General features: G+C 40.0%; 1 protein-coding gene across 3 annotated transcripts in view; it reads right to left on the minus strand.

The window, feature by feature from the left end:
• LOC135107630 (uncharacterized) overlaps window positions 1-24,530 on the minus strand; it is a 49,635-nt gene that overhangs the window by 19,997 nt on the left and 5,108 nt on the right. Inside the window, exons 2-11 of one of the 3 annotated variants that reach the window (XM_064017697.1) lie at window positions 24,182-24,509; window positions 23,175-23,372; window positions 21,572-21,725; window positions 17,191-17,334; window positions 7,838-14,272; window positions 6,692-6,856; window positions 6,210-6,393; window positions 5,396-5,512; window positions 3,892-3,962; window positions 2,508-2,546 (exon numbers count right to left, since the gene is read on the minus strand). In XM_064017697.1, coding sequence (XP_063873767.1) covers window positions 2,508-2,546; window positions 3,892-3,962; window positions 5,396-5,512; window positions 6,210-6,393; window positions 6,692-6,856; window positions 7,838-14,272; window positions 17,191-17,334; window positions 21,572-21,725; window positions 23,175-23,372; window positions 24,182-24,436 — 7,762 coding nt within the window. In that variant the 5' untranslated portion in view covers window positions 24,437-24,509. Of the gene's footprint in view, window positions 1-2,507; window positions 2,547-3,891; window positions 3,963-5,395; window positions 5,513-6,209; window positions 6,394-6,691; window positions 14,273-17,190; window positions 17,335-21,571; window positions 21,726-23,174; window positions 23,373-24,181; window positions 24,510-24,530 lie in introns of all 3 variants that reach the window. The other 2 variants (XM_064017695.1, XM_064017696.1) reach the window with 2 other exon arrangements.

The raw sequence follows: 24,530 nt of genomic DNA on the forward strand, positions 1-24,530 counted from the left end.
CAAAGTGGCCATGTGATCACATTCTTTGATCTTGACACTGCAATTCACTACACAAAGCAGAATTTTAGGGCTGTCACTCAGGAACAGCATGGGGACTATATGGCATACAAGTTTTTTTTAAATCTACACTAATCTACACTGAGTTATTCCTTTTTATTTTTTTTTCCATTCCCAGTCTCTTGAGATTATCAGATGCCAGAGTGCTGATTAGCTGTGAGTTCCTGTACCTCACCCAATTCCAGTGTGTAATCTATAGGAAGAGGTATTAGTTAACTATCTTCATGACTAACTCAGTTGCTACATAGAAAAATAATATTATAAATTTATTTTTCTCATTGCTTCAAAGCAAGGAATCAGCCAAGAAGTGAGACATACAACTACTGGCCTCTTCAATCTTCAAACAACCTTAGTCTAAAGGGCCAAAATACCATCACTATCATGTGAGATTGTGGGCTAGAAATGAGTGCAATATGTCCATATTTCATGGGCACTGTACACATCCTTCCAGGGAACACTCATCTGTTCTAGATTATTTAACTTTTCTTTACATACCATGTATGTATATAAAAAAAATAATAATAGCATATTATTGTTTGATGCTACCATATTCAAGTACTGTCAAACTGTGTAACACCTGTGTTCACTACAGCTATAGTACACAACATGTCAACAATGTGACACATTCCACTCTGCATGGCACTACCCCAGCTGGAGATACATCTGGAAATGCAATGACAATAATGTACTCTTTTATCACACACACAATGAAGGTTCAGGTATAAATCTCTGCCCAGCTGATGTGATTTGCCAAAAAGAGGGATGTGTCAGACAAGACTCAGCCAGTACATGTAGCAATAGTTATGGCAATATACTTGGCCATCAGATGTCCTATGCTTAGCACTATCAATATAATATCAATGCAGTACAGTCATTCAGGCAGCAGTCCCCTTTTCTGCCTTGCATAGATTTCATGAGATGATGATGTGGCGGAGGAACAAGGCAATTCTACTATTGCTAAATGTACAAAAATTATGACATAAAAAGCCTGTGTGCTTCACTGGTGAAGTCAAAAAGGGTGGAGAAAGACACCTTCACACTGACAGAATGAGTTCCTTCAAATTGATGATGAGCTGAATGGAACTGGACCTTGTTCACTTACTTGTATAAGAAATACTTTCAAACATCAATGACAACTTACTATAGAGTAAAAATAAGTACTTTACCAGAAGCACCAATTACAATCTTTAAATATGAATCAATACTGAGGTGCATATACTGGGAAGGGCACATCACCACATCACATCCCTTACCCACCAACTCCATTCCACTGAGGGGAGGTTACTGAACCAAAACTCCACACAACCATCATTTCCTTTAAAAAAAACTTACTGTGACCAATCAACTGCCTAAAGTTATATAAACATTATGGAGATTTGATTTTATCTAAAGGATTTTCCTCTAAATATACAGCCTGGTCAAAAGGACTGATTTCTAAGAAACTTGTTACCATACAGATGGAATGTGATTACCTGTACATGTTATCCATTAATGGATAACATGTACAGGTAATCACTAAACAATTACAGATTTTATACATGTTTGTTCTAGCAATACCACAAGATTCTGGAAAGACACTTCCACACAAGGCAGCTATATTTTTCTCTTCTGTTTGAACCTTACTTATTCAGGAAGGGATCAAACATATTTCTTTTCTGGTAAGACAAGCATGTTTCATTACAAGGGAGGAGTACAACATACAAACATTTTTTTTTTTTTTCCCCACCAAGATCATACATCTTAACATCTCCAGTTGAGATGAATGTTTCAGCCTCACTAATACTATACATTTATAAATTTCAGTAACTGATGAAAGGCTACAGTCAACTGGAGATTTCCCACAGCTACAAGAACACTATAGCTATGGTCCATCCAGTAGTGGATATATCATCCACTACTGATATCACATTTCCTGACATCTCACCTCAAGAAGCCAACAACATTCTAAGCCTCCTCAATTTGTCTACCAGAGATATGCAAACAGCCCTAAGAACAGCCTGCTGGAGACTGCCCCTCAAAGCAGGTTTTATATCTAATGTTGGCCCTGCATCCTCAGAAAAAGTTTTATTTCCAATGTTGCCACTGCATCCTTAGGGCACACTTTACACCTTATGTTGCCCTGCATCCTTGGGGCAGGTTTTTACATCAATGTTGCCCCTGCACCACTCCAGCTGCCCCAGATAAGAAGAATTGGGCCTTACATTTAATTAATTAGAACTAAATGCATATATGGTAAGTAAAACTGTCCATCCATTTGTAAATAAAGATATCTCATACATGCAACAAATAGTGAATGACTTGACTTCTGCAGTGAGCATCAATGTACACAAAATTAATAGTTAGAGCAGCAGGCAGGCCAAGAAACAGACAGGCAGTGGAGAGTGAAGTACTATTCTACACTGGTCTGGTTTGGGCAGTGAAGTGAAACAAACATATGGTAGAGAAAATACCTGAGGCTACAAGGCTAGAGGTCCAGGGCAGCTCGAAAGCTAAGAAAAAATAATAAACACAGAAGAGGGAGGAGGGGGGAGAGAAACAGTTAAGTTATTACTAGACATAACAAGTTTGATTAATATTATTTAGCACTACTCTATGTAAAATGTTTGCTAATACTGCATCTATAACACTTCCTTTCTTTCCTGTTAAAAACTACTTTGAACAAAAGAGGAAAATAAAAAAATGACATCAAATCCATTAGCCCAGGTGGAGGACAGCAGCTAGACCACCACAAGACACGTAGCCACTCCCTCCCTCTCATGGTGGAAGGTAATGCTGTAGACTTGGCTATGCTCGCAGGAAAAAACAATAATGTTACAAATAGCATCCTTCCAATTATATAGAGAACATCAGGACAGGCATGGATTAAATTATATTAGGTGGAAATGAGAAAGAAAAAAGAATTACCTGACTTCATGATCACATTTCTCAACATACTGTAATAAGTCTTCTTTACAAGTTTCAAGATACTTAACTTAATAATCAAAATATTCTGCTAATATTTTTTTCCACCTTCAAGTATCTATTTGTAGAATTATACAATGTGGTTCACTAAAACCCCATACCTGGCTTGAGGCTGAGAGATAATGGTGTTCAAGACAACAGCAAGGAGAAAAAGCAAAACAACTGAAGCCTCAATCAAAAGGGCAGCCAAGGATCACCAACCACCACTATCTCTCAGCCATAGAAATAAAAATTCTTCATCTCTCAAAGTACACAATACCCAGTGCCTCCATCCTGCGTGCATCCAGCAACGCATGACACTTAAGCACATAGTTAGAAAAAAACAGTCAGATCATGTGAGCAAAGTATATGTAACAGGGCAGAGTCACAACTTGAATAATGATGGCAATGATTTCTTCATGAAGCTGACATATTAGAGTGTGGCCTGGTCTGGGATGGGACAGGTCAAATCGAGCTACTTTATCATAAAACACTTTGATGGAAGAGTCCAGTAAAATGATATACTCATTTAATTCCATCTAATTCCAGGAAAGCATGATAAGAAAAGTAAGTTAACTTACAAAACTATATACTGTACAGGACTTTTTTTGATGAAATCATGGTTTGAAGGATTTATTTTATTTATATAAAAAGGAACATTAATTACAAACAGATGAAGACATCACTCTCAGGCTGCTGGCAAAATTTTCATAAGTGATTAATTTTGGGGGCAATAAACAGCTAATGTAATGAATACTAATTTCCACTCATGTGAAGAGATATGAAGCATAGAAGATTCAGGCAAGAGCAATTATAAGAGTGTTAGATGAGGCAAGATATCAGATGCTTACATAAAAATATTTCTAAACATACAGACGGAAAAATGGAACTTACCAAAGAGAGGAACAGCCATGTTGAGGAAGTCAGAACATACCGACAGCACCCTTCCACCCTTAAGCAGGTATCTGAACACAAAATCGATGTTCTTCAATTAATATTACAACAGCACATCACAGCCAAAACTTTTTGTAGCATTCTTCTCCATTCCCAAATATAATCCTTTCTAACCTAGTCTTTTCTCAACATTCTCATGGATTGCTGCAACTATAAACTCACTGTGAAACCAGTATGTGATTTTTAGGTGTAGTATTTCTAGGATATTGAGAGGCTGTATATAATCGTGTCTCTTAGGAGTGTTAAAAGTTAAAGTCCCAAAGTAATATTTAAGTTGCATTTGGTGTTGGTCAGACCTTATCTAAATAATGCTGTGCAGTTCTGGTTCCCATATTACAGGAAGGTTTTAGGTCTATTAGAATAAGTACAAGGAATGACTAAATGGATACAGGGGACGAGGAGTATTCCTTACAAAAGGGAACCGAAGCCTTTAAATCTATATTCCTTAGAGAGGTGTAGGTTAACCCCTAAAGGACAGGCTAGATGACAAATGCATCCTTGCAGAGCATACACTACACTTTTAAGTTTTCCCCCAAAAAAAAGGTTTTCTTAAATGCCTTGTGTGGCAATTTCAGACAAAACACAAAACATCATTGTGATTTTTCACTAGCAATCTTTCCTCTGTACAAGAAAACAAACTGGAAGTCCCTCAGTTGTAGCATAGTGGAGATATGGTGTTGGGAAGAGGTGCTACTTTTGGCCATATTGGGAAAACTTGTCATGCAAGTACAGTTGACCTTGGACTTGTTGTCCCACCTCACCCAGCTCCATATCCCAACCACCCACACAACATGCATTTCAAAAAGTTATCTTATGATACCTCTCTCATTCAATGATGTTTTACTGGTAGACTCGGTGTACTTCCCAATAGTGGGATTGTAGGTACAGGGAACCCTATTCCTGCTCCCTTCATCCATGCATCTGGACACAGGGAAATAGCCAGTTGTGCACTGGGACTTGAGGGAAATGAAGGACAAGGGTTGCCACAAGCCACCAGATACAATAATTACGTCAGAAGTAAAAATCTTGGTGGGAGAGAGGAGGGCGGGAATTGAAAAGCAAGACAGTTTGCCCGTCAACTTTTTTTTTGTCTCCTACTATATTTCCTTTCTCATTATAACCATCCAATCTTCCCTTTCCACCCACTTTACCTCTTCATATTTCAACCAACTTTTCTATCCCCCCAAAAACGCAAAAACACAAAGGGTGGGAATTCTCACAGCCCATCATCCTCCGGGCAAGCAGAAATTCTTGCCATCTGCCCTTCAGGGGTTAAGAGGAGACCTGATGGAGGTCTTTAACCCATAGCATCAGCTAAATGTAGAGCTCAGTTACATGCTAGCTCTTCTAGGCTACATGCAGTACAATATCACAATGTTACTGACCAGTGCCCCTACTATGTATTTTTTCTTGTGTACTTTTTTGTGCACATCCTCAACATTACCTGATGAAGACAGTAGAAATGTGAGCAGGAACATCACCACACACAACCAAGAGAGTAGTGCTGCCACTCCAGGGGGACTTGAAAGCCAGCTCATCAGTCAGGTGATAGATGGTGTACCTGCATAACCAAAACCCAAAATGCATCTGTATTTTCTCATTTAAAATAATAATTCACATTATGTATTTTCACACTAATTGTCACCTATGTGGTAATTATCTCTTGTATTACAAGGAGGATCTCATATTTTATACTTGATCCAGTAGAGACTGCTTGATTCATGGTTATTCATATCAGAGAGAATTACTTGTTATTTCAAAATAAAAGCTACAATTTTTTTTTTTTGGAATCACATCAGAAATATTCACAAAAGTTTCTTGACTGTCATCATATAAAAATTAAGCTTTTGACACAAAAATCTTAATTTGATAAACTAAATATATAGTAATTTACTATTAACACAACCTAATCATAAAGCAAAAAACTCTCCCATTCATTTTTTCTCTTATGAAATTCCCAGTCTTCTCACAATAATTAACACTTATTAATATTTCATTTATAAGTACAAGCATACTAATGACAAATACAAGGTGCATGCTGTCTTAAGTATCTACTGTAGTACCTACTGTTTTTGGGCATGATGGGCATTTGATATTTGAAAACTAGTATTGATTAATGAGGACCTATAAAACTATACTTAGTATGATTAGAAAAATGTAATTAATAAATACTCAGACATGTTACAATGGTACACATTCTATGGCACATCATTCAGTAATTCACTTGCACAATGAATATTGTAAGAATGAAGGCCCACCTATCAGGATTGAGACACCTGCCCAGGGTCTGCTTCACTTTCTCATAGTACTCAGCATTGTTGGCAGCATACACCAAAATATTGGGTGGCTTATCTGTGGCAGAGTCAAGGTTCTTCCTTTGGGGACCTTCTTCCTCAACCCGCATGAGAGGCATTCCTCCCACCTCACCTACTTGGGAGCCTCCTGGAACACCAATCATAAACTTTGGAATAACACATTTCAATACACAACTCAGATAAAGTGTAGAAAACATACATAAAATTTATAATATATCTAAAAATAAACTTTTCTTTTTATAGGAAGATGATACAAATATCTAAGACATAACTTATAAAATACCTCCCAAATAGGATAACTGTAAACAAATTAATTTTCAGATAAGATATTATGATCTCTGCCTTTTCTATAACCAAGAACATTAAAAAATCAATAACATAATAACAACAAGATGTAAAAGATCTTGAAGGTCCTGAAAACCCACCTGTGGAGGAGCACAGCCCCCGCTTGGCTGGAGAGTAGGCTGGGGTGGCTGAGGAAGGTCGTCTCAGAGGGCTGGAGGAGAAGGTGGAACTGTGACTCATGCCACGCACCAAAGGAGAGCTGGACCGCTGCAAGTTGGGGTTGGACATAGCTGCCTCCCTCATCCCTGAAAGATGCATTGCCTGTGGTACACTGTATTTCCGCATATGGTGACGTGAGAGAGGTTCAGGAGCAGAGCTGGGTTCCTCTGCCAAGCTACTGCAGGACCCATGTCGTGCTGCATGGACGTGGTCCAGATAACGGCGGTAATCTTCCTGGGAACCTCCTACCACATTTCCCTCAGGTACTTCAAAGAGAGTCTCAACCGAGATCTCCCGGTGCAAGCGGAAGCTACCCTCTCGTGAGAAAGGAATACGTGGGCCAGCAGGGGAACTACCAACCTCAGGGCAGTGCTCCCGAATCTTACCACAAACAAGGATTTCCATAGAGGAAGAGCGCTTGCCAAGTTGGGTGAGGACACGGGATCCTTCCCCACGACGAGGTCCAGGAGAAAGGCTGACACGATTAAGGTCAGCCCCCTCGCTCACTGTGCGTTGACCTCGCCGTCGCTCTATCTGTGGCCGAAATCCAATGGTAACTGAAAAACTGTTGGAGGAACCCCTAAGAGCCCGTGTGCCCATTACAGGAGCTGGAGGACTTAATTCTCGAGCAGCAGGCAAGCTGAGTGAGGAGGCTGAAGGCGGGATAGCACAGCGCTGAGGAGAGCCATGAGGAGAGGACTGTGGGGATGACTGTACTGATGAAAGGATGGAGCTGTCTAAAGACTCTTGGCTGCTGGAGAGGTTACGTGTTAACACGTGCTTGTAAAGTCTAGGTGAAGGCTGACTTGCTAAGCCAACACCTCGAGCTAAGGAAACTCTACGTTGGGGAGAGGCTGGAGTACTGCTTGGGGCACTCTCGCTATCAGAGTAGGAGATAGCAACACTTCTATTTGGAGCACCAGTGTTAGCAGAGATGACAGGAGCTGTAGTGATAGGTGTTGGCTGCTGCACAGCCACAGGGCTGCTAATTACAGGCCGAGTCTTGCCATTGGCTACTACTGGACTACGAGAAGTGGGGTCTACTGGGCTACTGGAGGGAGAGTTACCTGGGCGGGGTTGATGAATGCTAGAGTCAGACAATGGGGAAGGACTGCCACTCTTGCTCCTCCTCTCCAATCTGCGGAAGAGAGAGGGCGAGGACAGCCTCTCCTGAGTTCCTTCTTTCTCCTTCTCTCTAGGTTTGTTTCTCCGTAACAGACCTTTGAGGGACATCATAGCTGACTTTTTCTCCCCACCAGTTGCTCCTTCTTTCTCTTTCTTTTTTCTCTTTCCCTTTTCTTCCTTTTCTTTCTTCTTATCCTCCTTTCTGGGACTGGCAAGAGAGCCAGGAAGGGTTAAACTTCGGTGCATGTGCTCACTCTTACCAGCTCCAGAGTCATCCACTGAAACTCCTTTCCTGCGGGGAGTAACCTGACGCTGGCTGGCACTAACTTGATCAAAATGAGGAAATTTATCAAGAGAGCCTTGAGACTTCAGGCTGACTTGTTCACACCTTGCCAGGTCCTGGGACTGAGCTGTCGCATTGGAGGTGCAATGCTTCATGGACCCCTCCAGCAACTCTAATGATCCACCTGCACTTTGGAAAGAACCCAATGAACTTAGATCAGGTTCAAGATAGCTCTTGGAGTTTGAGGAACTATAGCTATCCAGAGTTGCCCTGGAGAGTTCCTCACTACCATACTTTCTTAAGTTAAGAACATGAGATCGTACTGGGCCCTCTTCACTACCCCCCCGTCTGGTCTCCCTTGCTCGATTCCATCCTGTCTTCTCTCCCTCCCTTGGATCTTGGGCAACATTTTCAGCACTGGAGAGTCTCCCTAAAGTGTCATTTATATTTCTAGAAATTAACTCAGAGTTCCCATTTCTCTTAACTGGATGCTGGAGAGGAGGAGCTCTAGCTTTGCTAGAGTTCTCACATTTGTTGCCTTGGGCAAGAGGATTTGTAGGTGGAGCTGGGGTCCTGCTGCTGGTGGGGGAGCCACTTGTATCCGTTCGCTCCAAGTGGGCCATACGTTGCAGACGTGGCTTCCCATCTCCACCATCCACCAAGAATCCGGCATCCTTGGGACTAGTTTCACCACTAAGAAGCTCCTTGTTCTTCTCCCCTCTGCTACTGTAAGATGTTCTGGAGTGCTTCTCAGGCCTTCCTTTCTTCAAATCTGTACTTTTAGCTATTTTTGTGATGGAAGTAGTAGTGGATGAAACAGAGTATGAAGTAGTGATGGTAGTAGTGGCAGTTGTTTGTTGAAGGTGATGAGAAGCAGGACTTCCACTCTGGGGAGTGGGAGGTAAATTATTTGCTTGACACAAATCTTTCACCATGCCATCAACAAAATCTACATGTTTCTGTTGAAGTCTTTCTTGTTGTTTAAGAGGTGTAGAACTCCAGTGGCTTTCTGGTGACACTACAGACACTCTTGCTGCTGCTGCTACTGTGGTATCAGCTAGCTGTACTCCAGGTGTTATTGTTACTCCATCTGGTGGTGATGAAAATGATGAAAGCCCTGTTGTAACTGATGATGATGATGATGATGATGATGATGATGATGATGAAATTGGTATAATCCCTGATGATACTATTGAATTACTGGCTGAAGATTGAGGTGTTAAAGGTGGTGTGTAATGTTGTGCTGGAAGGTGACTGTGATGGATACCCTCCTGATCCACCTCAGGGCCACTATACAAGGACACAGCTGTTTTGGGGGATAACGGCCTAACCTGGTCAGCCATTTCCACTCTTGGGCAGTAGATGATTGGATGCCCATTTAAGATGTAGTTCTCTGGAGGTGGAAGAAACACTTCATCTTCTAAATCTGATACTCCACTCTTACTAGAATGCCTGCTGGGTTTGCTTGAGGTGGTTGTAGTGCTACTGCAGGCATCAGTGGTACTGATGATAGTGGATGTATGACTACCTTTGCTATTGGCAATGGAAGGCTGATCAGGGGCAGGGCCACTGCTGTCTGTCTTAGAAACAGTTGGGATGGAAAAGGAAGTCCCACTGGTATGGGATTTTGTGACAGTGGGCTGACCATGACCCAAGACACTGAAGTCTGCTTTTTTAATCACTGACTGATCAGGGACTGCAGCAATGCTATGAGTACTTGCAACAGTAGATGAGTGAAGGGCTGGGACACTGCTACCGGTGTCTATTGTAATGAACGGACTAGACACACAGGCACTGTCATGGGCCTTAGTAATGATGGGCTGGACACTGTCAGTCCTAAGGGTCTTTGAAGTAGACTGGGCAGGGACAGAGGGGATGCTGCATGTTTTTACAGAGGTAGATTGTTCTAAAACAACAGAGGAAATGCTATGCATTTTCAAAGAGGTTGAGTGGCCAGAAACAGAGACAGTCTCAGTAGACTGGGGAAGATCAGGGAAACCAAGAGTTTTTCCTACTGATTGATCCAAGGAAGAGGAACTACTAGGGGTCTTGATAGTAGTATGCTGGCTAGGAACAGAGTCAGGGCTATTCCTGCAGTTTTTTATAGTGGTAGACTGGTCAGTAGTAAGGATATTGTTGTGGGTCTGTACAGTGTCAGACTGGCTAGAGGCAGAACCACTTTTGTGAGTCTTCACAATAACAGACTGATCAGGAACAGGAGCATGAATGTGGGTCTTCATAGTGGTAAATTGATCTGGGACAGAATCACTACTCAGAGTCTTTGCATCAGTACACTGCTTAAAAATAGGAGCATTGCTGTAGGTCCTTGCAGTGGTAGACTGCCCTGCAATATTACTGCAGGTTACTGTGAGACTCAGTTCCTCATTCTTTTTATTGCTATGTGGTTTTACTTGCTTGCATTCACTAATGGAACTTCTCTTAGTAATGTGTTGGTGTGATCCCTGAGATGAGGAACTCTGGACATCAGTCCTACGTCCCAAAATGCTTCCTGCAGCAGCAGCACTCATGGCCCTCTTGCTCCTTTGGCCACGCGATTGGGATCTTATCTTGGCTTCTGCCTCAGACTCACTCAGAAGTCGTAACTTGTCTGCAATAGATGTGTGGAGTGCTTCACTCATAAAGCTGACTCCAGGGGGCCAGGTATAATGAGGTTCCCACTTGTCTTCTAGAACACCATAACCATTTCTTGCTTCCTTGATCCTTTTGTCAGCTTCATCTCTTGAATATGTATGTGGAGATAAGCTGATCTTGGCTTCCTGGATCTCCAATAGATCTTGAGAACCCTGAGACTCAAGCTTAGGAATATGATCATCTAAGGAGCGCCGTGATACCACAGTATCTTCTGAAGACAAAGATTCACTAGTTTTCATTTTGTATTCACTGCTATCATCTGATAGGTATTTAAAGGCTTTTTCTTCCACAGGCACTTTACTAATGCTCTCCAACTCTTTGGATACTTTACCTTCATGTTGGGACACTTCATGTGTGGGCACAGCCAAGCTTGAGTCATGGTGGACTGAATCTGATACACTGTTCCTAGGGGAGGCCCGTTGGGAGACAGGACCACTCTCCATCAAAGTTGCTTCTCCTGCACTTGAGGAGAGAGTCTCCATGTCATCAGAGAAAGTGTCAGTGCCTGCACAACGTTCTCCATCAGTCAGGTCCAAACTGTCTTTAGATTTGCTCAGACAGACCCCACTCCGAGCTCCACGTGCCGAGCCTTCCACTACTGTCTCTTGCAGGCTGGAGAAGCCAGATTCAGGGGCAGATTCTGTAGGGCTGGTAGGGGAACAGTGCTGGGGCTTGGTAGAATGATCAATGCAAGTCTCTTTTAAAGCAACCTCCACTCCAGAGTCAAGGACTGGACTCTCCCAAGTTTCCTGATTGTTATTCTCTATCATAGGACTACCAAATGGCTGCTCTTCTAAGGAAGCAGCCCAAACCTGGCCCTCCTCAGAGTCAGTAGTAACTGTGCTCATAAGAGAAATAGCATGAATGCGTTCTTGCCTAATCAACTCAAGCCGGGCTGCCCTCAGCCGCTCAGTTTCTGGAGGAGGACGTGTCAGTTCTATGGAAACACTATTTGACACATCCTCAGTGAGACTCTCTGGCTGGGAGGTCAGCATTCTGTAAGGAAGGGATTCAAAGGAGCTTTCACTAGCAGTACTGGATTTGGTGTTAAGTTTATGGGTGTCCTTCAGACATCTAGGCCGCTGAATAGACTCTCCCTGGCTCTCACTGGCAAGGGAAGAACCCTCCCACGACAAATTGTTCTCCACAATGGGGGAGATACAACCATCATGAACTATGGTAACTACAGACTCTGGGCAGTAAACATCATCAGCTTCATCCTTCCCTGCTTGAGTCACAACTCTTGAATGCCCCTCATCTTTTCTGCCTATGTCTGAAGTTGTTGGGGATGTTATTGTAGTGTCTGCATCTGATACTTTTGAAACTATGTTTGTGGCCACAGCTTCTTTGGAAACATCTAGATATGTCTGGATCAAATCTGGAGTTTTTATATCAGACATTATGAGTACTGTGTCATTGCTAAGTGTTGCTGGGGTTTTAGTTGTTTCTGAGGTTTCTTCAGTCATATTCATTCCTTGAGTTGCTTGGGCTATATCTTTATCTGGAGTCATGGGGGTAATGTCTGTGTCTGGAGTTACTGATGTCATCACTGTTCCAGGAGCTGAATCTGTGTCTGTGTCTGGAGTGGGTGGTATCATAGCTATGTCTGGAATTGTGTCCATTTTAGGAGCAGAGGCTACAGACTGGGATGAGTTTATGAGTGCATCTGAAGTTGTTGGAAGTGAAACTGTATCTTGAAGGGAGGATATGGATTCTGTTAGAGTTGAAACCACAGCTCCATTCTGCATTTTCTGAACCATGGCTCTTTCTGTAGATGGTACTATATCTGCCTTTTGAATATCAGATGGTGGGACTGTCTCTAGGATTCTGGTAACACAAGATCTATCAGCTGAAGATAAAGCAATCTCTTGACTTTTGGCTATAATGTCTGGACTTTCTTCAGTAGGTGATCCTATTTGAAGGGACTCCTTAGATGTAGCAGTAACATATTTTGCATCTGCTTCAATTGATTTTTTTGAAGCTGCATCAAACTTCTTTTCTTTGTGTCCTGTGGATGTGGTAGTAGCTTGCTGTGGATGAGGATATTCAGTAGTGCTTCCAAGATCAGCTGTGGAGGAGTTACTGGTAAGATCATCCTCTGCAGTGACAGGAACATCAATGTGGCTTTCCCTTATGAAGGGAGGCAACACTATCTCTTCACTCTTGGTTAATCGCTTGTCCCCACGAGCTGGGTGCTTCCCTGTTATTTTGGAGCTGGAAGTGAAAGGTTGTTTTTCCTTTTTAACCACACATGGTGACATTCCACTGGTTAATTCAGCTTTCTGGTGGGGACTTGGAAGACAAACCATCTGGATAGTGGAGCCTGGGGAGGAGGACCTCGGTTTAGACAATGGATGCTGAGGACTTGCTTTACTTCTAAAGAGTGGGGCTTTCTGGACAGGAGCAAAAGGGGCCATTGGGGTCTGCCCTCCTGCAGCTACTACTAGAGGTGGTGGACTGCTTCCTTCCTTAGATTCTGTACTGCCACTGGTAGAAATTCGGGATCCAACTTCCCTTTCATTAGTCCCAACCAGCTTTATGGTGGGATGATCCAAAGCTAGGTGAGATACAAGGGGCTGGGATTCTGGTGAGGTGCCAGGCTTAAATAAGTAATTCTGAATAATATTTGCTAAGTTGTCTCTGATGATGCTGGTAGCTCGGGTAAGATCAGCTTCACTCCTGATACGGACTGGATACCTGATAGGTTCCTGGGTCACAACCACTCTGTCGCGACTCCCACTGAAGGAGAAGTCCTCATCACTGGCTGAGCTCTGCTCTCTCTTGAATCCCTCCTGGCGGACATGTGCTGCATCTAGGGCACGCTGGTAGTATTGGGCTGCCTCCCGCACCATATCCTGCTCTCTCTTTCCTGGCTGAGGAGGCTGAATACCCTGGCATATCATGTTTCCAGGCAGACAACTGTGAGGATGACCACAAACCTTCTTGGTTCGTGGCAAGGTTTTGCTCCTGACCTCGTAAGACATTGCTGAAGGTCCATTGAGACAAGTTACACCCTGCTGGCCCACACAACCATCATCTGCTGCCCTCCTGCTCTCCTCTTCTTGCCACAAGTCTTCAAGAGGATTGGTCACTATGGAGCAGGACTGGCCAGGGTAGCGGAGTTGATTGAGAGCTGCTCGTACAGAGAGTGGCTGGCCAGAAACCACGTGGGCTCCAGACACTGCCCAGCCTCGAGGATATAGCCCAGTCACACTGCAGGTTAGGTCATCAGTATCAGAGGTGGGATAGTCACTAACACTGTCATAAGAAGACTGTGGATCCAGGCTGGATTGGTGGCGTTCACTGTCTGTGGAGGACTGAGGGTGAAGGGTGGTAGAAGTCGACGTGGCACTCTCTCCAGAGGACTGGTGCCGCAGCAATCCCCACAGTGCCGGGGGACGCAAAGAGTTGCCAGGTGTCCTTGCTGCTCCACTCCCCAGGCCTGTCAATATCAAATTAACTTCTTATAGCAAGAAAATATCAAAATCTTTCTCAAATCAATAATAACATATATATATATATATATATATATATATATGGCATCTCATCAAGTTTTAGTTATTCATTATTGGTGAGCACTAATATATACAACGGATCTATACAAGGTAAAGTTGAGATCTATTAGCCTTATCACTTTTCATTCTTGTACAGTATACCTTTGGTTCTCAAGAAGTCCACTACAATGTCACATAATTTTTCTATCTTCTACTGCTGTTTTCATGATTAATACTCATAGGATCTTGTTAGTTGCTATTTGTGACACTTCTCTTTCATATCTTAATTTAATCTACTTTTTCCTTTAATTAATGCAAGAGTACCCATATTCCTTGCCTTCCTGTAGTAAATTCTAATTCACTGTCTTATTCTGCAAATCCTTGGTTCTTCAGGAGAAATACTATATTACAGGGCTGATTCTAATAACCTTTGTGTTTCTGGTTTCAAAACTCATAAACCTCATGCCAGCTTTCCACTAATTGTACCTCAGGCTCACCACAGTTTACAGTTTAAGAGAAAAATTCAAGTAACGAGACAACCTGACTTGAAGCCATGCTGTAAAATTACTGCTATCTGTACACCAGTCAATAAAAATATTCAGATTGAAGTACTGTACACTGGAGCTATACCATTGGTCTGAATAAAATTATATGAATGCAATTTTATGAAAGAATAATGCACATCTGAGTAAGTAACAATACTTGACATGCATAATTCTTTAAAGTGACTAAAGTCCATCTTAGGGAACTACCAAATAAAACATAATCTAATTTTACAGATAAAGGAAAATCAAGGCAAAAAAAAAAAAAATGATAATAGGAGAAAGTAACAGAACATAAATGGGACTTACTGAAGTGCCACCCGCCCCCCTCACTCCAGCCTCAGGTGTTCAGGGAGGCACGCCGCCCGCCTGCCCAGTCAGATCCGCCCACCAAGTCTGAGCCGCCCATATAGTGAGATGCAACATAAACAGCATAACACTGCTCTCACTTGCCCAAAGAGGCACTACCACATCAAGACAAAACATAAGGGAAAAGAACCAAAATTAAGTAGGGGGTGCAATTTAAGAACTGTTAAAAAAAACAAAAGATGGAGAACTAGAAACTGACTAGTAGATAAAAATAATCTGAACAAAAATGCTTTAAATTACTGAGCCATATAGAAAAGGTACAAAAATAAATGTCAAAAGTAAACTATAATCCAAGATACACAAAATGATGATAATGACAAAAATGCTGTTGCATATTTAGAGAGAAAGCAAAAGGAAGAATGATGATAAAATAATGAATAAAACAAATACACCAACATATGATGATAATATCTACCATATGATCAATTAAAGTATGAAAATATCATGACCTGTGCCTATAAGTGAATCAATTCTTTTTAAGGCTTTTCCTATCAAATACTCAAGTTCTTAAAATGGACTCATGTTCATTCGTAGTCCCACTCTTAAGCTACTGACACTAAAATCATTTTATATTCAGGATATTTTTATATACTGACAATATTGCATGTCTTTGCCAAGAAAATGGTTACTGGTCTTTTAAACTTAAAAACTATAAACTTCTTCCATCCCACACTTACTGTATAAGGCTTTCTATTAACTTTCACAACCCTTATCTTATTTACCTTGCTAATGAAAGAGTCAACCTACGTGTTCACTTTCATCCCTTTCACTGGTAAATTCTGGAACTCTACCTACCTTTCCCCTTGCTATAACTTAAATTATTTCTAGGGAGGATGTATTAAGAGATCTCTAACTAAATTGGCCAATTAATCTGGAATTTTTCTCCTTAACTGTTTGGGAATGGTACTTAAGTATTCTCTCTCTCTCTCTCTCTCTCTCTCTCTCTCTCTCTCTCTCTCTCTCTCTCTCTCTCTCTCTCTCTCTCTACTTTGTGACTTTGGTCAGCCATTTTCATCCATAAAAAAGTGGCAAGATGTTAAAACAAAGTTTAATGACAAAGGTCCTCAGGTAGGTGCAAGGAGTCAAAACATTTATATGCATTAAAAGCAATGAACAAACAAGTGAATGATGGTCATGTAGGTGGCTACTGCAAATCAGTAATCTCAAGCTGTTCCCAAAGCTGGAATAATTCAATGATGACATACAATGAAATAATTCAGATAATCTGAATGATGGTAAAATCTGTCAACATCTATTTTAATTATTTTGAAAAAAACTGTAATTTTCAGAAATGTTATTCATGTGCTGCAATATCCCAATTTTTTCTGATCATAAATTCTTAAAGATCAAGTTTCACATTCACATGGTGATATCAATGCTGAAATATCCCATATTCTGAGACAACAAATTCTACATGGTCATGATCTTACTGTAATAATAATATAAAATAAATTAATTAAAAAATTACTCTATTTTCTGAGAAGACTATGAGAAACTTGACTCAGACTTCATATTCAATACTGACTGAAAGACACAAGTCCTAAACATCAGTGGTGAGATTAGGCACTAAACTCAAGAAGTCTACTAAAGGATGAAAAAGCATTGTGAATGATGAGCTGTTCATGCTTTGATATGTGAAAAAGGAAAATTGAACGGTCATTCAATAAGAAAATTCCCAAAAGATAGGAAAATAAAAACTATCCATGCAAACCAAATATCAATACAATGAGAAGATCAACATAAATGGAAGTGCAAGCATGACACCAATATTCATGATTCAACAAAACCGCCACTTGCCCCTGACTTGAATACTTGCTGAAGGATTGTCAAAGCACAACCTTTTTTCTTTCTCCTTGTTCCACTATTCTACCTATTTGATTGTCTTTAAGATAAAGTATTGCTTCATTCTATGCCTTCTTATATCATGCATCTCACAACAATTCATCACTCCATACCCTGTGCTCCGGATGGGGAAAGACTACGTGCCACTTCCATCTGTGTCAGGGCACACTGACTGGCACTCCAAGGACCAGGAGTAACACAATCTGGAATACTTAGTGGATCTACCAGGCTGGCAGGCTTACCCACTACCTCAATGGCTGCAAAACAAAGGAAACAACACTTCATTTATATTGATAAATCCAAGTAAAGGAAAACTTCATGATAATGGAAATACTCTTAAACTGGCAAGTAATGATAACTATAATTCCATTATAGATCCTTACATGGACATAAAGCAATATAATGTATTTGGAGTATGCTAAAGGCTGTGAAGGAATTTTAATTGGAAAAGCAAAACAAACATTTCAACATTTGATAAAAACAATAAAAAAAAAAAATATATATATATATATATATATATATATATATATATATATATATATATATATATATATATATATATATATATATATATATATACCTCGACTTACAAGTGCCCCAACTCACAAGTTTTTTGAGATATGAGCTGTTGCTTGAACGATTTGTTGCTTTGAGTTACAAGTCAATATCCAAGATACAAGCAAGCTTCATCTATGCTGCCGCTAGTTGGCAAAGCAAATGCCACAACATCTGCCCAGTATTTCTTGTCTCACTCGTTCATTTCATGAACGAGAGAGAGAGAGAGAGAGAGAGAGAGAGAGAGAGAGAGAGAGAGAGAGAGAGAGAGAGAGAGAGAGAGAGAGAGAGAGAGAGAGAGAGAGAGAGAGAGAGAGAGAGAGAATGTCATCAGCCATTGCCAAGGTCACTCACTGGCTGTCACACAGCCACAACTGATCTCTCAAACATGCAGTTGACCTAGGACAGTTGTAAAATAAAGCAAGCATTCGATTATTTTGAAATACGTCATAATTTGCGAACAATTTCATAAAATAAAATGAATGTTCAATAGCCTTTAAGGGGTTGTTATACCAGAAATTTGGTAGAGGTTCATTATATCAACAATTTACTTTATTTAAAAACACGTAACAAAAAAACCTGAGATGTTTTTATTGGGGTTGGAATGGATTAATGGCATTTCAATTCATTTCAATGGGGAAAACAGATATGACATGCAAGCAATTTGAATTACAAGCTTTGTCACACAACAAATTAAACTCATAAGTCGAGGTACCACTGTGTATGTATGTATGTATGTATGTATGTATGTATGTATGTATCTATATATATATATATATATATATATATATATATATATATATATATATATATATATATATATATATATATATATATATATATATATATATATATATATATATATATATATATCCTTTATCTCCTATTCATGACTCTTGCAAGTAATCCTGACATGCCTACTCTTCTTTGCTCTCACTCTCTTATATATCCATCTACCTCATCACATTTACACAACACTATTTCCAACTAATACTTGAACTCACTCACCTTCTCCATTCTCTTTCTTCCCATAGCCACCCCACACCTGCCCACACTGGCAAACTCACACTATATGGAATCCTAAATCACACCTCCACTTCTCTCCTCACAAATACCATCACCTTATTTTCTCAACAATCATCAGCTTTCTTTTCACACAAACACCCTATGAAATTGATCCATCATTCCCTAAAGTTCCCTTTCTCTCTCTGCTAGTAAGACTGTCATCTACAAACAAACTTGCTATTACAGCTAACCCCACTCCATTCTGTTTCAGCCTTACACCAACATTGCCTATTTTAGCTTTTATTTCCTTCATACAACCATCCACAAAAATATTAAACAACCATGGAGACATCACACATTACTGTAACAATCCTACAGCTCTCTGCAAGACTTCTCTCCTTCTCCACACACTCTTTAAGAAACTTGATTCCTCCTACCATGAATTTTTATTTCCAGCTTTCCCTATCCACCCTATCATATGCATTCTCTAGATCCATGAAGGTTGTATACAACTTTTCATCCTTTCTCAAGTATTCCTCAGTTATAATATTTAGGTAATTGCAAAAAATTTGATCTACACCTTTTCTTTTCCTGAATCCTCCCTGTTCCTCACTGTCCTTCACCTTACTTCCATCAATCTTAAAGTCAACATACTCCTACAGACTTTAGTTGGCACACTAAGCAAATTTATCCTCCCTATAACTATTATACCCATTCCTACAACTTTTATCTTAACATAGAGGTATAATAACTGCCTTCTCCAATCATCTGCTATTTTTTGTCAACATGCCAATTCACATATTTAGAAGCATTGAATCTACTAACATTTCAGTTTCATAATTTAACACTCCTGTAGTTGTTTCATCTATGCCTACAGCTTTACCACACTAGCTTAGCTACTGCTTTCTCTAACTCCACCCTACCAATCCTCTCTGTTTTCAAATCTGTACTGGCCAGTATTGCTTCCTACTATGTTTGTAAGGCCTTCCCTCTTAAATCAATCAAATCCCTTACTGTGTTCTCATTCATTAAAAACTTACAATGCCTTTCCCACACACCTTCCATCTCTTGCTTCTTGCAAGAACTCCATCATGTCTTCATTCACATACTCTTATCCTCCCTCCCCCTCACATTTTTTCTCTTCTCTTTTATGGCCTTCTTGATCTCAACTATCTGCTATGAGTCCCAAGCCTTCTATACCCTATAACTTCTGCTGTTATTGTAGTCACTATACCTAAGAATACACTAAACACCTCCTTTATACTTGCTTCATCTCTGACTGTCACACTAGTTTCTCTCAATTACTCACATACCTTCTCATATTCCTCTTTATAGCCTTTCCTGTCCAATCTTTCATCAGTCACACTTGTACTAACCACCAACCCTCTCATATTTCCATTTATCCTTTATTTTCATCTTAATTACAACAACATAGTGATCTGATCCATCAAACACCCTACTCACTACCTTAGTAAATAACACATCTGTCTTTGATTTCTCATCCAGTTACATTCACACTCATAAGCATTTGTTCACATCTTGACCCTTATGTCCCAATGGAAAAACAGACCAATCCTCACTGCACAATACTGATACACATCATATCTGGCAATCTCCACAGCACTGGCTGACACCAGAGCTGTCCACCACTGTACATCACTGCTCCACCACAACTGACCCTGTACCAACCCAATCTGTTGATCAGACCTGATACAAAAGAACCTCCCATGTAGGCCAGCAAGGCTACACCTCCATTCCTACATTAACAAATACTACTACAGTAAACTCTCCATTTACATGAGATCTATTTATGCATTTTCACTTTAAAGGGGTCTATTATTTGAGGCAAAATTTTCTGCATGCGAGATGCCTTGCATTAATGTGAAGTAAAACTCCTGTGTTACCGCTGAGAAAGAGAGTCCCACTCTGAATCAGACACAGTGGAGACTTCATCAGAGCCAGTAAAAGGGGAGTAATGAGGTGGAGCCAAATAAACACAGAAAAGATGTGAGGGAGGTGTGAAACAGGGAAGGACAGAGAGCAGGAAAAATCACAGGTAGCCTGGTGAGCGCAATGGTTGTGGGAGGGGGCCAGGGAGGCTACTAAGGTGGTGGGAGTGGCTGGCCGCATGGAGAAACATACTTGGTGATTCTATTTTCTTTATTTTTTTATTTATTTATTTATTTTATTTTATTTATTTATCTATTTTTATTTATTTATTTTATTTATTTATTATTATTTATTTATTTTATTTTTTTTGTGTGTGTGTGTGTGTGTGTTTTTACATCCAATAAAAAATTCAGCTTCTCATTGTCAGTGATACTTACATAACACAATTTCATATTTTCACCCTCATAAACAAATGGCCTAAGTAATTTCTCAACGGTTTCTTATTTCTGCTGGAATCTCATCTTCATTTAGGCAAAATTCCAGAAACTGCCAAAAAATTACTTACATAATTTTTTTTGAGGGTGATGATATGGGAAAAAGAATAAGCCATTGCCAAGACAGCAGTGTGTGAGGTGGCACCATGGGAAGGAGGATGACAGTGTACAGGAAAGTTTGTTTACCTGTCAACTATCTTCCCTAAGAATGGTAAAGGGATAATGAAGGAGAGTGAAAACTTGTTTCTGTTGTACTGAGGTACTCATGATATTGAACTTACAATTCGTTATCAGAAACCAAATGAGAAGGTGGAATTTTCTACTGTCTAGGAACCTAACCCTCATTATTACCATTGTTCTTTATGGGAAAATTACGATCTATTTATGTTTTCTATTAAGTGGTATCTTTAGGAACATATTCCCGACATAAATGGAGAGTTCACTGTATTGCTACTGCTACTGTAATTATCATCTCCAACATATATGGAGAGATTACTATACTGCAATTACTACTATTATTACCAATAATAATGTTAAAAACCAATCTCACTTAAGATCTTCTTGATGAGGAAGTCATCATCAATGTGCAAAGCATTGTTAAAGAAGGCTTGAATCATGGCCAGCAGCTGTGGTGGGGTTGTAGTCACAATCACCCCAAACACATCACGTGCTTTCCAGGCATATGGCTGAGAGAGTTGCTCCACCTGGGGAATCAGTGGTAACTATTGAAAGTAGAAATGACAAAGCTTAAAGTAAGCCATCACCTAAGACTTAGAAATGAAAAGCTTTACAGCAGCTATACAGAGCTCTTACACATCTTTATATAAAGTACACCTCTTGTATATAGGTGTTTCATTCAAATAGTTTAATCAAATGAATTCAATTTTTTCAAGTACCATCCTTAGACTGATTCTCTGTAATCTCTCGTACTCTGCTGCAAAATTACATCTCTTGCCATCTTTGTACATTAACTACATGATGGCTCTCCTACATTTGCCAACTGCATGCTTCCTCTTCTTTTTTGTGACCAGTGATCATGGTTGACTTAAAACAAAGCAGTAACAGATGAAAAAATAGGTACAGTATTTCTTGAAGGATAAGATGCATCTCTGCACAAGATGTACCCCTATCATATGAAGTTTTCAGAAAAAGAACACTTATTGGTATTTCAAAGAAAAAAATATTCCACCATAAATCTATCAGATGTCTTTCAAACATGGGTTCCGACAATGGTAAGTTATACTATATCAGATATGAAGGAAATATTGTAGGATAATCTAATTCAATCATACTTTACAGTAGGATGGCCCATAAATTCGAAGTCATTTTCTATAAGAATGAGTTCTACATAAGAAAACTGACAATATTTTGTCACCTATGACAATAATCTTATATTTCAAAGCTGTGTGTATGTCTTTGTTGCTTTTCTACCTTGTGTCTGAAATCTGTGAAATACATGTTTTATAATATTAAGGTAACCATCTCTATTTTACACAGTTACTATAAGGTAACCATCTCTACTTTACAGAGTTAAAACAGCAGTACTGACAGATCAGATCAAATGACAGCATAATCTTGTCTCAGCTGGAAAGCAATCTACTATAATTTTATATAGCTGCATATCTTTACAAGCACACCATTAGCTGACAGGCTTACCACACCATTAGCTGGCAAGCTTAACTATCACCACAATGCAGTAGAGATAGTATGTGCAGCCCCTGAAGTAGCAGTTCTACATTTGGTATCCAACCTTTCATTTAGTAATGCTACTGCATTAGCAATCCAAACACTGAACAAAGTGCTATCTCAGAAATTGGACTGTTTCATAACAGATGCCAACAGCTGCTAACCATCACCAAGTAAACACAAGGAAATTGTTCTTGTGCACTGTGCCACAGTAGTATAACAGTGTTATTTGTTGCTATCACTATCACTTCAACATATCTCAGAAATATGATTGTGGAGCCAACAATGATAGCAAGAGCAAGAAACATCATACTATTATATAGAAAGCTAAAGTACAGCAACAAAGACATAAAGACAAAGCTATACTGATGAATTCATTAATAATCGAATATATACGCCAAAAAACATGGATAAATATTTTACTCAAATTCCATACAGCAAAAAAATACAGAGCATGAAGACCTCACCATAACATGGTACTCCGGCTGTATTTCCTCATCCCGATCCCTGTATGCAGCCTCCAGCAGCACTGTAATTGTGGTGCCTTCCCCTTCTTCCTCAGGTTTGCCTGTGGTGCCATTAGCACCAGGACAGGGAGGGGTGGTCACTGGCTCTGAGGTGGTGGAAGAGAGGAAGAGGGTCCACCGCTGAAGGTCAACACATTGCTGGAAAAACAAGATTCATTAGTAATACACAAAGTTTTTTATTTTCATTCATCTATTATTTTCTTTCTTTTACATGTAAAGGGAAAGGGCTTAAAAATTAATTAATTAATTAATTAAATAACAAGGTCACTTAATTACTGCTCCCAAAAAAAATTACTAGAGAAGGACTCCAGTCAAGTTGACCAATCTAGTTTTGAAGGTGTTTTGATAGTCCTCTATCAAAATTATCCAAACAGTAAGAAGGGGGAAAAATCAAATCAGATACAGAGTTCCCATTTCCCAAAGAAAGGAATAAGAAGACTTCTTATTAACTCCTGTATCATTAGTATGAACAGAGTTGGGATAAGAACATAAAACTAAGACAGTTATAGATGCAACACTGTAACAGAATTCATACTAGAAGTATTTAAGATAAAAATAACCATTAAACAACATTTCAAATGAAAATATGAGTACAACTCTAAAATTGAGAATAACCACATATCTATGGGTATGTGAAATTTCATCCCCATGTTATATGAACTAGAGTGCAAATTAACACAGGTTATCCAAATTCTTCCAAAGGTGAGCCTGCAGTTGGGAAGAATTAATATATTGGTTGCATAGCAGCATGACACAGCTTCAGGGCCTGGTCTTCAACCTCATTGTCTGGAGGAGGATAGGATCGAACTGATTCATTTTTAAATTTAATGTTTTTACAAGTCTTTAAACTTAACTTCTGGGAATACAGAGGTGTGTAAAGACATGTAAGGTTAAATAAATCACTGTTCTTTAATTCCTATAATAACATTACATTACACAATACTTACCCTTGGAGATACCATCACTGCTTGTTTGTTGTTGTCACACCACAACAGCTGTGACAGCCCCTTCTCCCCCTCCACTATACAGAAGGGGGAGAAGCCACCCCGCCCTTGCCCTGACCCTGACCCTGGGCCAGGGGACAGATCCTGCACAAGTAAGGAGGCATTGGTCTGGGAGAGGGCACGGGCCATAAGCATCACAGCCTGGTTGTGGCGCCATCCTCGGAGCACCGAGCATAGCAAGCCACACATGGACAACATGATGGTGGAGGTGGTTGTGGTGACCCTTCTGTCTCCCTATAACAACTGCCTCACTTCCTCATGTCCCCTCAGCCTGTGAAAAAGATACATTCAT

Source organism: Scylla paramamosain, chromosome 15 (assembly GCF_035594125.1).
Source record: "Scylla paramamosain isolate STU-SP2022 chromosome 15, ASM3559412v1, whole genome shotgun sequence".
NCBI lineage: Eukaryota > Metazoa > Arthropoda > Malacostraca > Decapoda > Portunidae > Scylla > Scylla paramamosain.